At 36.5% G+C, this 17,234-nt stretch overlaps 1 protein-coding gene across 1 annotated transcript; it reads left to right on the forward strand.

Moving 5' to 3' along the window:
• Window positions 1-5,319: 5,319 nt before the first annotated feature.
• On the forward strand, window positions 5,320-15,309 carry LOC308686426 (zinc finger BED domain-containing protein 4-like; the record flags this gene model as incomplete). The annotated part of the gene is made up of 4 exons (XM_081394856.1): window positions 5,320-6,783; window positions 7,013-7,406; window positions 8,678-8,787; window positions 15,187-15,309. 4 exons carry the CDS (start codon window positions 5,320-5,322, stop codon window positions 15,307-15,309), a joined length of 2,091 nt encoding a protein of 696 aa, XP_081250982.1.
• Between the last annotated feature and the right edge of the window lie 1,925 nt (window positions 15,310-17,234).

Genomic DNA, 17,234 nt, shown 5'->3' on the forward strand with positions numbered 1-17,234 from the left:
GTATTAATAAACTCAAAGACAATAAGTCACCCGGGAATGATGGTTTAATTAGTGAATTTTATAAATATTTTCAAAATGAATTATCCCCGTTTTTGTTAGCTGTATTTAGAGAAGCGATACAACAAGGTTATTTACCCAATTCACTGAGACAAGGTTTGATAACTTTATTACCAAAGCCCAATAAGGACATTTTATTTGTAGAGAATTGGCGTCCCATTACGCTAATCAATAATGATGCAAAAATTTTTGCACAAATATTTGCAGAAAGATTGAAGAACTGTCTTGATCCCATAATTGATGAATGTCAATCAGGGTTTATGAAAGGTCGTCACATTTGTAATAATATTAGGCTCATTTTGGATTTAATCGACTACAATGAATTTATTACAGATAATAGTTTTGTTTTATTTGTTGATTTCTTTAAAGCGTTTGATACTATCGATCATAATTTTATGTTGGAGACCTTAAATTATTTTGGTTTTGGAGTATACTTTAAAAAAGCTATTAAAACACTGTACAATGATTGTAACAGCTCAGTTAAGTTATCATATGGAACGTCATCAAGGTTTAAAATTAATAGAGGTATACGACAAGGCTGTCCCATTTCACCGTTTCTTTTCTTACTGGTAACACAAACCATGGCCATACATATTAAAAGAGATACATTTTGTGGTATTAGACTTTTGGAGAAAGAGTTAAAATGCTCTCAATTAGCGGACGACACTGCTATTTTTTTAAAAAGTGAAACTGAAGTTAAAAAAGCTATTGAGTGTCTTAATGTTTTCTCTTCTGTATCTGGTTTATGTTTAAACATTAAAAAATGTGTGTTATTCCCCTTGAAAACATGTAATCATAATAACATTTTTGGTATTCCAGTAAAGGAGTTAGTAGATTATTTAGGTATTAAGATCTGTAAAGACCAAAAAGAGAGAAATAATTTAAATTTTACACCAATTATAAGGAAAATTAAACAAAAATTTAATTCATGGTTAATGAGAGATCTCTCATTAAAAGGAAGAATATTATTATCCAAAACTGAAGGATTGTCACGCTTGGTATATACAGCTCTTGCATTAGATGTTCCACAATCAATTATAAAAGAGGTGGATACTATTTTGTTCAATTTCATTTGGAAGAACAGACCTCATTATTTAAAAAAAACTGTTTTATGCAATCCAATTGAGGATGGTGGTCTAAATGTACTTGACTTTAATACTGCTAATTGCGTATTTAAAAATAAGTGGATAAAGAACTACTTTAACTCTAAAGGCAAAATTTGGAATATCATCCCTGAGTTCATTTTTGATAAGCTGGGGGGCTTAGAATTTTTTTTGAGGTGTAATTTTGATGTAAATAAGATTCCGATAAAGCTTTCTTCTTTTCATAAACAGGTTTTTCTATTATGGATGCTCATTTTTAAGCATAATTTTTCTCCACACAAATCTGTGATTTGGAACAACAAATATATTACATTTAAAAATAAATCTTTATTTTACAGAAATTGGTACAATAACGGTATAATTTTGGTCAGACAGTTATTTAAGAATAATGGACATCTTTTTAATTACTGTGAATTCCTTAACTATTATAAGATCCCTGTAGCGGCTAAAGAGTTTGCAGTGGTTTTTGATGCCATTCCTAGTGGCCTTATTCAACTTTTATCAGGCAATGTATCTTCCGAAGCTATCCCCATATATACTACTAATCAGTTAAGTATTGATGGCGTGAAAATTATAGATAAAAAGTTTAACAACTTTTATATTAGAGAATTATGTAGGATTACGTTATTGCCTAAATGCAAACCTTTTTGGAACTCAATGTATAATCAGATTGATTGGAAAGAGGTCTGGAACTTACCCAGTAAATACTGTCTGACCAATAAAGTTAAAGAAATTACATATAAGATTATTCACTTGATTTATCCAGTGAGACAAGTAGTCTCAAGATTTTTTAGAGACATGGAAACTACATGCAACTTTTGTAATACAGAAGAAGAATCAATAAAACACTTATTCTTTGAATGTGTATTTACCCAACTGTTTTGGATTGATGTTGAATATCTGATATTTAAATTCACAAAATTAAAGATTCAACTATCTGGTAAAGATATATTTTTGTTATACAAAAATAAGAGTGTGGAACAAAATTTTGTTGTTAACTTAATAATTATGTATGGAAAATACCATATACATAAGCAGAAATGGACAAATAATAAACCTAACATTATATTATTTAAAATTGAGCTTAAACATTATATTGAAGCCCTAAAAGATGTTAGAAATAAAAAAGCAAAACAGATGTATAAAATTTTTGAATCCTTTTCTTTGTAATTTTTTATTTTTCCCCTGTTATTTTTTTATTTTATTTTATTTTAATTTTATTGTTTCTTTGATGCTATTATGAATGTAATAGATAATAATACATTGTGTTTCCTCTGTATATGTATGTTGTTATGCAATAAAAAAAAAAAAATATATATATATATATATATATATATATATATATATATATATATATATATACCCCAAGGGGCTTCCCTGATATTATGGCAATTAATTTACCCTTTAATTATATATTGTTTGTATAAGATGAATTTACTATCTCTGTACTCTGTGGCTATTTTTATTTGTATTTTATTTATTTATTTATTTATTATTTCTCTGAACTGTATATGTATGTTTGTGGGTTATTTTTTTAATATACTTACATGTTTGTGATATGAGAAATATGTTAACTCTTTTAGTTTTGTTCTATGTTCACATGTGTCTGACAAATTTTTGTAATCTATACTAAAATTTAATAATAATAATAAAAAAAAAAAATATATATATATATATATATATATATATATACCCCAAGGGGCAGAACCCTATTGGCCATGTAATGAGGGTGACGTGGCAACGAGTCACTCACTTCACCACATATCCATGAAATGTTAAAAATGTTAGAAGTAAGTTAAATAACAAAAGTTATTACCATTTTGAAAATGTATTCCATCTTGTAGACACACCATTTAAGTCTTGTTGGAGGTCCAAACCCTGGGGAAAACACCCGGCGGGTGATGAGGGCACTGGCCTCCTACAGTGTTTGGAAGGGATTTAGTCTGAAAGGGAAGAAAGGGAAGAGACCACTACTAAACATGAACATTATGAAGGTCATAAAAAGTAAGTCCAATATGTTAGTGACTCAAAAAACCTGTATTGCCAGTACTTTTTAAACCACTGCTGTATATTTATGGTATTTAATTTTACAGAGGCAGTGATGATGTCCAATACTAAAATCCAGCAAGCAACAGTGGAGGACATTGTGGCAGACACACTTAAGCATGCTCCAGCAAGGTGTCAGAATGTAAGCTCCTTTGGTGCAGTTTTCTGTAAAATAGTTGTTATTAGGGATATCAATTTTCACAAATTCCCATGATCGATCGTCGTTTAAATTAACGATCAATTAATCGTTAGCCTTAATACTGTGATATGCGTCTACTACTGGAGTGGCATAATATGGCCAACAGCATGACAGTCTGCAAATGCTGCTCAAAACGCTATGTAACTTACATCATATCTTGGCCACAACATATCACGTTACAGTGATGAAGTCTAATAAAGCCAAACATTGCTCTCGTGCTATAAGCTAACATGATTAGCGCATCTCACCCATAGACAGAATATCTCACCTCGGCATAATTTACATGTAGTTGACATCTGACATTAATAGTAACAAATAAAATATTTAAATGAAAGATATGAATCATGGTTACTCACATAGAGCGCAGCTGCAGTTTTTTCTTGTTTCGTTCACCAACAACTGCCGAACAACCGTCCGTTCTTCTTCATTTGGTTTAATCATGGTTTAATGGCGGGTTGCGAACCATGTTATCATTTCTGATAGGTGCATGCCGCCACCTACTGTTATGAAGTGTGAAGAGAACTGGTTTTCTCACGTAATCCCTATATCCTATTTTTTAATCCACTTTTCCTAATAAACTGACTATTGCATTTATTTGTTTCCTGCATTTTAGCCATTTAGTAAATACAATTACATGTGTTCGTTTTAAAATTTGCATTTTTCGATGTATTTTTTAAGATTAATTTATTTATTTAATTATTAGTTATGGATTTATATTATATTTATAGTTATCTTACATGATTAATATAATTAAACCATCATATTTGTAATAAATTATATTGACCAGCTGAATCTAACACTTAATTTCAACAAATGTAAAAGTCAATTGAAAAAAGATATGTGCAATTACTTGTATATACTGAAATATACTTTTCATTTTGCAGCAGCAGGACCAGAGAACAGGTGTGCAGCAGCATGACGATGACGATGATGATGATGATGAAACACTCCTACTTTTTGACGACGAATAAGACTTTTTTATTCAGTAGAAATTTGTTTTCATTTTTTTAAGATCAAATTAATTAAAATTAATGCCAAATTGTCACTTCTCAATAACTTTGTCAACTTTTAATATATATATATATATGGTAAAAAGTATATGTTAATTGTTTATTATCTGGAAAATGTCATTAACTAACTGCTGATTAATAAATTATATAAATGTTTTCTAGTTGATTGATTCTTGAGGCACACATGTGTGTGACACATTGATCCATGCGGTCCACACACACAATAGTACAGGTAACACACTGAATAAATGCTGATTAAATGTAGGCCTATGCAGTGTATTTTGGTCGTTGCTACGACGAATACAGGAATCACAAAGTTACGTTGCTGGAACGTTATGTGGCACGTCGCTACGACTAATATGGTCCTTTGATGTTACGTCCTCGCAACATACCAGTTTGGTCACTGAGACGTCCTCATCACATTCTTGTGACGTACCACATAACGTCGCCACGACGAATACAGGAATCACAAAGTTACGTTGCTGGAATGTTATGTGGCATTTCGCTACGACGAATATGGTCTGGTCCGGTTACGTCTTCACAACGTAACTGTGTTAGCTGGGAAGGAGCTAAGTAGCAGGCTGGGTGTTTAAAGACTGTACAGACTAGGGATGGGACGAAATATCGTTTGACAAAATATCGCGATACAAAACGTGACGAAACGCATCGAGGTCGGAAAAAATGGATCGCGAAATAAAGATAGATGGCACTGCTGCATGATTTGCGTAGTATATAAATAATTTAGTGTATTTTATGTGTGTGTATGTATATATGGTGGCAGGCTGGCAGCACCATCTGCTGATCAAGCAGGGAAAAACTAAATGAAAAAAAAAAAAGAAAAAAAAAAAATTATATCCGGGGAACGTCTACAGCGAGCTAACAAATATTAGCAAAACAGCCGACCATGGAATCAAATGAGGTCGAAATTGAGGACGCTCCGCCTGGATACAAGTCATATGTCTGGCAGTATTTTGGCTTTCTCATTAAAAAAGACAAAGACGGCAATAGAGTAACTGACAAGACTAAGACTGTGTGTAAGCTATGCCATGCTGTCATTCCGTACACCACATCCAACACATCAAACATGATCCACCACCTTCAACGTCACCATAAAAATGTGAAGACGGCCCCGGAGAAAACGAGCCTACCGAAGGGACAGCTGACCATGAAACAAGCGCTGACACCAACTCTACCTCCGTCAAGTCCGCGTGCAAAACAGATAACCAGGCTCATTGGCGAATTCATAGCGGACTATATGGCTCCATTTAACATGGTAGAGAACAGAAAATTCATCCAAATGTTCAATGTGCTGGAGCCCAAGTTTAAGATGCCATGTCGAGGACATTTTTCAGAGAAGGTAATCCCGGAAATTTACAATGAAACCAAACAAAGCGTGAAAGAGTATCTAAAAAATGCCGACTGTGTCGCCCTGACCACCGACGGCTGGACCTCGCGTGCAACACAGAGTTATATAACCATCATGGCAGAAGTCATCAACGATAAATGGGAGAGAAAAAGCTTTGTGTTGCAAACTCGTGAGCTAAGTGAAAGTCATACTGGTGTTAACATAGCTCACGTGTTGAGAAATGCACTGAGTGAGTGGGACCTAACGAGGCCACAAACAACCATTGCTTGTGTCACAGACAACGCGAGCAACATGGACATTGCTGTGAGAGAGAGCGGTCTTCACCCTCACATCAAGTGCTTAGCGCATGTTGTGAATCTGGCCAGTAAGCGAGGCTTGGCTGTATCCCGCGTCGCGCGCCTTCTTGGTCGTGTGCGAAGAATAACTACATTCTTTCACAAGAGCACCACGGCCACCGCCGTCCTGACCAACAAGCAAACCCAGTTAGAGCTGCCTTGGCATAAACTCATCTCCGATGTCCCGACCAGGTGGAATAGCACGTACGACATGCTGGCGCGCTACCTGGAGCAACAAGCAGCTGTCTCAGCAGCGCTGAGCTGCCCAGGAATCCGAAGGAATGCGAGAGAAATTGACACTGTGGATAACACTGATATATCAGATGTTGAGGACATAGTGAAACTGCTTAAGCCACTGAAGACAGCCACAACAGTTGTCTGTGATGAAAAAGAGCCCACTGTTTCACTGATAATGCCACTGAAGTTCATGATCGAGCAAAGCATGTCACCAGACGAAAATGACACACAGACCATCGCCAACATGAAAAGCGCTATTCTACTCGACATCTCGGACCGGTACTCTGGGGACTGTAATGACATGCTGCAGGAGTGCACTGCGCTTGACCCACGATTCCGAAGCCTGTCCCATCTGAATGATGAACAACGCGAGTCCGTCTATGCCCGAATACGTGAAAAAGCTTCAGCAATTCATGAGCAGCGCAACCAGGTAGGCTAACTTTTATTGAAAAAAAATGAGGTGCCCTGCGCGTGTGTTTAACTCTGTATGTGTAGGCCAGAGCCCGAAAACTTATTTCTCATATTGTTTTTTTGTTTTTTTATTAGTCAGAGAGAGAGAGAGAGAGAGTGTCTCTGTGTGCGTGTGTCTGTGAGAGAGGGAGGGAGTGAAGGATTGAAAGACAGAAATGTTTGAGCTAGTTTTATTTTATTTTTTTCAGACCAGTGACATAGATGAAAGAACCACTAGGGCCAGTGCTTCAACATCAGGGGCAGCAGCAGAGCAGGCCAGGGTCATGGTTGAGGCAGCACAGGGAGCAGAGCAGAGCCAGGAAGAGCCAGTGGAAGGAGAAAGGCAGATGCAGGACGTGACACAGCCTCCCCCACCAAAAAAGACAGCGTTAGAAGATCTCCTTGGGAGCTCCTACACTACTGTTGTTGAGACAGTGCAGTCCAGCAGAGGGATTGAAATGGAGATACTCTCCTACAGAAATGGGATTCCTATCCCACTCAATAGTAGTCCACTTGAGTGGTGGAAAGTTAATGCATATGCTTACCCCATACTTGCCCCCCTTGCCAAAGCCTACCTTTGCATTCCTGCTACGTCAGTGCCCAGTGAGCGTGTCTTTTCCACAGCAGGAGACATTGTGTCTGCTCAAAGATCACTGATTACACCAGAACATGTTGATATGTTAGTTTTTTTGAAGAAGAACCAGTCCTGAGATAACTTAACCTAGGATTAGAGCAGCACTAAGGGAGTGTACTTGTTTGTGTTTGGCCAGTTAGGCCTTGTGTTTCCCTGTGTGCAGCTGAAACAAAAATAAATAAGTTGTTGTTATACAGTAATATTTTTTTCTTTTTTTCTCTTTTTTGATATCGTATCGTGACGTATCGTATCGTGACCCTGGCATATCGAGGTGCATCGTATCGTGAGTTTAAGTGTATCGTCCCATCCCTAGTAAATACAGGACCAGTATCGCCGATACCGATACTTTTTAATAATTAAGGTGGATGTGTCTTCAACCTAAATCTAAATGAATTTTCATGACTTTTAATTTGTTTTTGTGATTTGCATTTTGGGTTATTAATCAGTACTACAAAAGCTTTTGTTCAGAAACAACTTTTGGTTACTTCAGTTTTATTTAAATAAACAAAGTTACAAAATTATTACTTCACAAATATAACAAATGTAAAAACAAATTCTCTTTTCAAGTAGCATGTTAACAAAAAATGTTTCTCCTCTTTAGTGCACTTCTTTTCAGGATTTTTTTCTTAAATAAACAAAGTCACAAAGTTTTACTTCACAATAAATATAAAAAATGTAAAACAAATTCTCCTTGTAATAAGATATAATGAGAATAAAATAACGTTTCTCCTCTTTAGTGCACTTCTTTTCAGGATTTGAAAAAAAAAATCATAAATAAAAAACAATTACTGTAAATACAAAATATAAAGTGTAAAAATTAAACAACACCCAAAGCCTTCAGTTCAAAGAAATACTCCCAGAATCCCCTGTGGTCCCTGTTTCCCTGTGCAGAAAAGAGGTTTTGGTTAGAGGTTTTTGTTCAGGAACAGAATCATGTTCACATTTTTTGCTTTTATTGCAGATCGCCTGTGACTAATTAACTGTCCTGCCTTTGAAAAAATCCTCTCAGCTGGCACTGATGTTGCAACCACTCCCAGGTTTTTCTTCGCAAGTTTGCTAAGAGAGGGGAATGTTTGTGCGTTGTTTTTCCACCAAAGTAGTGTATCCTGATTATGAGAAATTGGCCTCTCTTCTGAGTACCTGCGCAGTTCAATTAGTGCATCTGTGCTAGTTGTCCGATGCCGCTGAGATGCAAGGACCTGAGAGTCAAAATTTTCCCATATCCCACCTTTTGCTGCAGGTGGGGATGCAGGAGCCCCTGCAGACAAGCTTGAACTAGTTGTAGGGGCTGAAGCAGAGCTGGTGGCAGAGCTGGTGGCAGAGCTTAATCCAGATGTAGAGGGTGCTGAGGTCTCACTCATTGACTGCATTTCTGTAATGAGTCGAGCTTTTACAGGCTCAACATTTGCAGAGTCACGGAATCCCAGGTTTTTAAATCGAATGTCCAGATAGGTGCTGACAGCAAGACCATAAAATGTCTCAATAGCCCTGAAACGATGATGGCATTGTGCTGACAGCTCAGCAGCTAGCTTGCTACCTTGTCGCTCAGAAGCTGAAGCAGTTTTCATGAGCACTGAAACCAGGGGAATCCCCTTCGAAACTGAAACATGTTTTTCAGTAGATACCTCCCTGGTTGCTTCTTCAAATGGTCTCAGTGCGTCAATAGAGAGAGTGATAACAGACCATTGCTCCTCATTCAAGCAAAGCGAGCTCTTGCCAAGTAGACAGAGGGCTGTGGTAACTGCCTCTTTTTGCTCCAACAATCTCTCCCACATGTAGAAGACAGAGTTCCACCTTGTCTCAACTGCTTGAAGAAGTTTATGTTCAGGGAACTTCTGCTGCTTTTGGATTGCTTTTAGCTTGTCTGCAGCTCTAGTGCTGTGGTGAAAGAAAGTAACTATAGCACTACTTCTCTTCTGGAGTTCTAGTATGTCAGGGTGAGCCTTGATAGAGTCTTTCACCACCAAATTTAAAGTGTGTGCAAAACATGGGTAGTGTGACCAACCTGCTTTACGCACAGCAGCAACCATGTTGGCGCCATTGTCTGTTACTACAGCCTGAATCTTTTCTGAAATGCTCCATTCTTCCGCAATTCTGGTTAACTGCGAACAAATATTGTCTGCAGTGTGTTGTCCAGAAACAGAGCACGTTTCAAGCACGTATGCCAGCATTTGCCAGTTTTCATCTATGATGTGGCATGAAACTGTTAAATATGCCTCTGTCGCTGTTGATGTCCACATGTCAGTTGTCAGCACAACATTGTCCACACTGCTTAATGCCTTTCTGACCTTAGATCTGTTTCTTACCAAACAGATCTCAGTCCCCATTGACTACCATAGTATATATTTTTTCCTACTATGGAAGTCGATGGGGACCGAGATGATTACAAACGTTCTTCCAAATATCTTCCTTTGTGTTCAGCAGAACAAAGAAAGTCATACAGGTTTGGAACAACCTGAGGGTGAGTAAACGATGATAGAATTTTCATTTTTGGGTGAACTATCCCTTTAAGGGTAAAATTTTTTTCGATGTTCAACAAATAAAAAACAGATATAATACGGATGAACAAATGAATATTCGATCCCTTACTTCAAAAGCACTTATTGTTAATGATATGATTACAGATTATAACCTAGGTGTGCTGTGTTTGACAGAAACCTGGCTAAAACCAAACGATTACATTACATTAAATGAGTCCACCCCGCAAGATTACTGTTATAAACATGAACCTTGTCTGAAAGGCAAAGGGGGAGGTGTTGAGTCTAGTAGAGTCAAATTGTTGCTGCTTAATGTAACACTAGTGTAAGTGATAAATCCCCTTTGACATGTGTGCCTATATTTCATTCAAATGTACTGCTGTGCCAACTCACTTACTGAGATGGAATTAATGTGGTTTCTAATGGGGAATGGATCATCATAATCTGCATGGTTGTGCATGCACTCTTAGGGTACGTTTACACGACAAAGATGTAATAATGTTAACACTTTACAATAAGGTTGTTAAAGCAACAACATGGAACTTTTCCTCAGTGGTCGCCCTACAGGTTGGAAGCGGAATTGTCCATTACCGCTGTCGTAAAATGATTTACGGTTACTGTATATGAAGCATGTAGGCTTCTTTTCATATGGGCAATGATAATATTATTAATCTTCCTCCTTTTATAATTTATACATATTTAGTAGACTAAACATTTTAACTCAAACATTTGCGATTTGCATGTCGATTACAATGCTCAAATCTGAACGAGAATAATAGCGATAGCATCCTAACCATCTAAAACTAACGCATGTTAGTGTTTACTAGCTACCAGATTGATAATTCGCTCATCTACTAGCTGATTCATGAAGATAAATAAATGGAGGACCAGATAGTTTCCGTAACGTAGCCAGGCAGACAACAGATTAGAAAAACTAAAGATAGTATGCAAGCAATTTACAGTTACTTACTAGTTCAACAGCATGACGGCCAAGTCAGCATCGGTCTGGTAACACTCCTCCTCCATTAGCTCACGCCAGCGAGCAAACGCTCGACCTATATTGATCCTCGTCCTGCCTTTCAGTTTATCACTCTCCCTTTTCCTCTTCCGACTCTACTCCGACAAAACCTTGGACTTCTTACGTTTCGCTGCTGCTTCAGCCATGACGAAAACAGACGCACGAAAACAAACGCGCTGGTTGGCCACATTTGAGGAAGTGTTGGGCGAAGTGACGTATGCCGTAAAGCAGTCGAATTTTGTAGTTCTTTTTGAGCGCAGGTTACTACCCGCACCCCGAAGTTACATAGTGCCAGTAAAAGCGATACAGACCCCGTCAGGCTCTGGCAGACGTCTCATTCAACCTATTGTAAGTCGATGTACCATCACAAGGGTCTTGGAAATATATTATGAAGGTTGAAAAGTTACATGTTGTTGCTTTAACATTAGTTAATGTACAGTATTAACTATATTTAGTCACTAGAATAGAATTTATAGGGAATGGAATAAAAGAGATATTTGTCAAATAAATATGCAACGTGATCTTTTACGTAAAGAGTAGTTCTACCACACGTACATTTACTTATGTTTTATACACACAGAAACGTATAATACTGACGTATTTACAGCACAAAACGTAAAATATTTACGTATGAACTCTACCGATGTACAAATTTGTACGTATTCCTATTTATGCATACTAAAATTGTGGCATTAATGTTTTTACTATTTTATTCAATTGTTTTATCAATTACGTTTTCAGTCATATTTATTAAATGCAGTTTACTCATTTAAGAAATAATAACATTTCGTGCCTTCTGCTGCAAACTCATTTCAGTGGATTAGCCAACATGGTGTTAAACAAGACTACACTTTAAAACCCTAAAAATACCTTCTTTAATTGTTTAACCATTTTGTAATATTTAGTTTATTTACCGTGAGACACAAAAGGAGTTTTGATTAACAGACCATCACCTGCCTGTTAGCAATCCATTGACTCCCATTCATTTTGGCGTCACTTTGACAGCGAATAACTTTACATCTGAGGCGTTTAAAGACTCCATTTGTCCATTATTTATTTCAAAATGTGTTGATGTGATCAATTACGGTAGTGATTAGGGGCGGATAAGGTACGTTCAATGAGTATAAAAGATGAGATTGACATCTCACTAAGCGCGTCTTTCTTGGTCCTGGGATTGACGTCATTTCAGGCTCGCCGTTTTTGTCCAGGACCCAGATAGCAATTACATGTGGGTCACATGTGGGTATTATCAGGCACATATGGCCTAGATGTGGCATGGCTGAACAGATATGGGCCAAATCGTAGCCATATTTGTTTTGCCATAACTTTAAAATCTGCGGGAAATGCTCTCTTGGTTCACAACTGATTTTGAGGTATATGGCCCAGATAACAACGAACACATGAGGACCATATGTGGTTGAGCTATGGCACACAGTGAGAAACACCGACTTGTGGTAAACATTTGGCTTATACGTGGAAAAACACAGGAATCCTGAAATCAAGTGCGGCAAACATCCGCCGTTCCACACCTCAGGTTGCTATGCATCTTCCCTCCTATTGGTGGAGTGAGACTACGGCGCGAGTTTGACTGCGACGCTGGCCAGCTGACGCCATTTACTCTGCTTTCCTCACGACTGTGTACATTCAGGTAAGTGATGTTTTGGCATTTTAAAGTCATATAAATGAAATATACAGCATTATGTGTCAATATTGCATGTTATTATGCGTTTAGTTATTCGTTCCATCGAGGAAGGGGTTGAACTAGCTAATATTTTCTTCAGTTTACTGCTATAACTTACAATAAAGTTTAATGTAACTTAACCGTTAACTTAGGCTATATTGCAGTTCGCTGGTTTGCCGTTTTAAATTAAGATGTTTTTGTTTATAAATCAACAGCTCACTGTCGTACACAATAAAATAGTATAGTTTGTCATTGTGTTGTAGCCTATTTGTGAATTAAGGCGACGCGGTCCCAATGTCGGTGTTTTGGCGTTACTGTTTGTCAGAAAACCTAAATCCTAATTTGTGTTCACAATCATTCAACTAATCATAATAATATAAAAATGACAAGAATAAACACATTAATACGTGTGCATTATTGTATGTATCTTTATTTAACTCTGAAATGATATTCAACCAAGACTTTTTCTCATGACCTTTCCCTCTTTAAAATTAAAGTTGTAATGTTAACGTTAGGCTATTAGTGTCAAGTCACAATACCAAAATTATGACTTTCGATACAATACCTGAACATTAACATGAACTAATAATGAACTGCACTTCTACTGCATATATTAATATGTGTTAATGTTAATTTCAACATTTACTAACACATTCAATATAAAAAAATTGTACTTGTTAACTTTAGTATGCACTGTGAACTAACATGAACAAACAATGAATTGCTGTATTTCTGTTAACTATCAATTAATTGAGCAGCCATTCACTGCCATTATAAAGCTTGGAAGAGGCAGGACATTTTTATAATTACTCTAATTTCTCACGATATAGTTTATATACCATGCTATGGTATACTGTCATACCACCCAGCCCTAATGTGTGGTATGGGTGGGGCAATGACAATAATTTCCATATTAAAAACCTAGAAAATATGGTTTCAGATGGAGTAAATAATAGTTTATAGTTCATTTTTGAATATAAAAGCACTTTCATTTTAGGGTGGGGGTGGTCTATTTAAATGCATATTTCAACCACTTACACGATGTTTTTTTTTTCGTATCAGATTACCTATCTGGGTCTGGTTGGTGGCTTTGACCTGGATAACACCGTGTGGAGAGTGCTGAAAGGCACTTTTACAACTGCTGTGGCACGTTATGAATCGGAGAGAAGTCAATGGGAAGATTGGTGTCCAACGCCTGGTCGTAAAGGAAGTTGTCATTGGTGAGACCTTTTTTAGAAGTCCCTTTTATTTGTATTGCACTTTGCACAATTCACAACTTTTCAAAACCGCTTTACAGAACATTGTATTTTTATTTCTGTTATCTCAGTATCGAACCAAACAACTTTTTTTGTCATTACCTGATCACATCCGTGGCTCACTTAAGTGACTGCATTTTTTTATTTAGAAGTTTTATGTTTTGTTTTTAAAGAAAGTTATTTTTTATATATTGCGAATCATATTGTTTCAATCATACATTTTAAAGCTGTAATCACAATATAAGATTATCATTCTGTCAAAGTCTCATACCAGCGCATGCCTACAACTATCTGTATTTAGTTCATTATCACTGTGTATTTAAAAGGTTAGTTTACCCAAAAATGAAAATTCTGTCAGTAATTACTCACCCATGTTGTTCCACCCCCGTAAGACCTTCGTTCATCTTCGGAACACAAATTAAGATATTTATGATGAAATCTGAGAGCTGTCTCACTCCTCCATAGGCCTTCTCTGTTATTGAAACTTGCCAGCCCAGAAAGTTAGTAAAGACATTGTTAAAATAGTCCAAGAATACAGTGGCTGAACCTTAAGTTTATCAAGTGTCGAAAATACTTTTTGTGCGCAAAACAAGCTAAAATAAAGACTTTATTCAACGTAGTGTAACAGCACAGCGCTTCTGTGTTGTACGTCAGAACGTAGGCTCACGACTGGCCAGCATCCCACACATGACCAGCGTCGGCCAATAGTGAGTCTACGCTCTGACGTACAACCCAGGAGTTGGAAAAACTTGAGGGTAATTACAGATAGAATTTTCATTTTTGGGTGAACTAACCCTTTATGTTCCTCCTTGCATTCAGTACTTGGCCCATTATTGTTTGTGTGTTTCTGCTTCCAAATTGTCTCGCATCATTGCAGATTATTTTGTGTTAGTAAAAACACTTATTTTTGTAGACTCTGTCTTTGGACTAAAACATGACATTAATGCTATCTGTGTTGGTGTGTTTTTACATTAGAGTGTGCATGTCTTTTTTTTAAAAAAGAAGCAGAATACATGCAGTGCTGTAAATTTTATCCGGTTGTTGGTGCAAAAGTATTCTAAAAATCGAAATAATTTGTCATAAAGGAATTACGGTATAATTCTGGCCCACATATTGAAAAATACAATTTGCAATTCCTTTTGAAAATTTACTGGAAAAAAACTTTCATACACTGGTAATTCAGAGGTGTTTAATTTGTTAATAATTGCAATTAAAATATTAAAGGATATTTACATTAATGATTTTTTGTATTATCCTGCAGCTCTAGCTTCCAGGTTGTATTGCTACTAACATTATTTAAATTCTTCTTTATTGCAGGTGCAGTCAGGCAGAATCCCCTTACTGGAAAAGGCCAACACATTGGAGACTTCTCTGCACATCAACACACTTCTCAACTCTTTACCTTTCAAGTTTGCTTTAACTTTCTCAATTTCTCTTTAAAGTTCTCTTTACCAACTGTGATTTATTTGTATTACACTCATTGGACTAATTAACAGAGGTGGAAAGTAACGAATTACATTTACTCGCGTTACTGTAATTGAGTAGTTTTTTTGTGTATTTCTACTTTTTTAAGTAGTTTTTAAAATCTGTAATTTTACTTTTACTTAAGTATGTTTTGTTTAAAGTATTGTAATTCGCTACATTTTAAAACATATCCGTTACTGAGTAAAAAAAACAAAACAAAAAAAAACACATTATTAAAAAAATGAACTAGCCTACTATGGGTAAAACAGCGCGCGCGCTCGTGCTCAGCATTGATTGATTGAAGGGCGGGAGAACAGACACGCAAAAACCACAAAAAATATGGAGACGGACAACACAGATTCTTTACACACACACGTGAGGCAAACCCCTGGTAAGTATGGGGATACTTTGGATATAGAAAAACGAACGCGTGGTTGTCCTCGAGGCTCGAGCATAGCCTATTCATTTTGCAAAAATTGTGGACGCAAATTGGCTGCAAAAGAAGGAAACACATAGAACGTGTTCGGGAACACCATCCCTCCGTGCAGATTAAGATATGTCCCGTAACCGTTTATAAGTTAAGGCCGAATGATTTCTGTGATGCAGAGGGAATCCCGGAGTTTCATTATCATGAAAATGGAATTTAGCCTACAGTAACGCAGACGTCACGTAAAACACATGAAAGTAAAGCTGTACAATAAATAAATCAAATTGCGACATGGTCTGTAGTCTATATATTAAAGCACAAGAGACTGCTATATAAATGTATAATCTGCGTGTCTGTGTGAATCAGTGCGAATGAGACGAGACGTTTCGTCTACTACATACTCAAGTACGCGACGTGCTAAGTGTTTTCAGCATCTCACAAACAATATGAGAACATGAAAACATGAACATCTCCAGAGCTGCTCTGAGAGAATGACCTTTGAGAAAAACCTTGTCAAATAGCCTACACTCTGAAACAGGACTTCATTACAACCCATCAAAATTTTGGTTTAACTACGAAGAAATGATGACATAGCCTAACTGTTGTGGGCCTACAATAGAATGTACTTCTCATAATAATATTAACAACAACAATAATAATACAGATTATTTAAACATTATTTAAGGATTTTTGTCCATGGTTTAATTGAGTAAATCTGTTTTGCAGCACTTTGCCAAAAAATAAAAGGATAAAAAAATGTGTTAAACTTTTATTTGATTACCACCGTTTTGGATAATATATTTGTTTTAAATCATAAAAACAAAAAGGATTTTTCTGAATTAAATACATTTCATAGAAGTCTATTGTTATTGAACATTTTAATAAATTATTAATGATAAAAAATTAGTTAAAATGAAAATGAAAATTACCCCATGATTTATCAGCCCTGAAATCATCCTAGGTGTAGGCTATATTTCTTTCAGACGAATACAATCGGAGTTATATTATTAATAAACACTCTGATGCTTCTGAGCTTTATAATGGCAGTGGATTGCAACCATCAGTTTAAAGCTCAAAAAAGTACACCATACGCAGTCTACTTACACCTTAAACGCAACTTATGCAACTCATGACGTCAGAAGTAGTGTAGTGCGTCCTGGCGTAGCGTAAATATCAGCAGTACGTCGCATTACTCGCATAAGTTGCGCTTTAGATTTAAGTCGAATACATATGTTCGTTTGGCCGGAAGCTAGTTATTTTATTTTAGAAAGTTTTAAATATGAATATCTTTCTTCACAAACTCAACGTTTTGTTTCAGAAGGCCTTTATTAACCCCCCGTTGCCGTGTGGAGCACTTTTATGATGGATGGATGCACTTTTATGATGGATAGATGCACTTTTATGAGCTTCAAACTGATGGTTGCAATCCACACCCCCGCTGTTAAAAAAGTAACTCAGTTACTTTTACTCTGAG

Source organism: Scardinius erythrophthalmus (assembly GCF_964197995.2).
Source record: "Scardinius erythrophthalmus genome assembly, contig: HAP1_SCAFFOLD_271, whole genome shotgun sequence".
In the NCBI taxonomy this organism is placed as follows: domain Eukaryota; kingdom Metazoa; phylum Chordata; class Actinopteri; order Cypriniformes; family Leuciscidae; genus Scardinius; species Scardinius erythrophthalmus.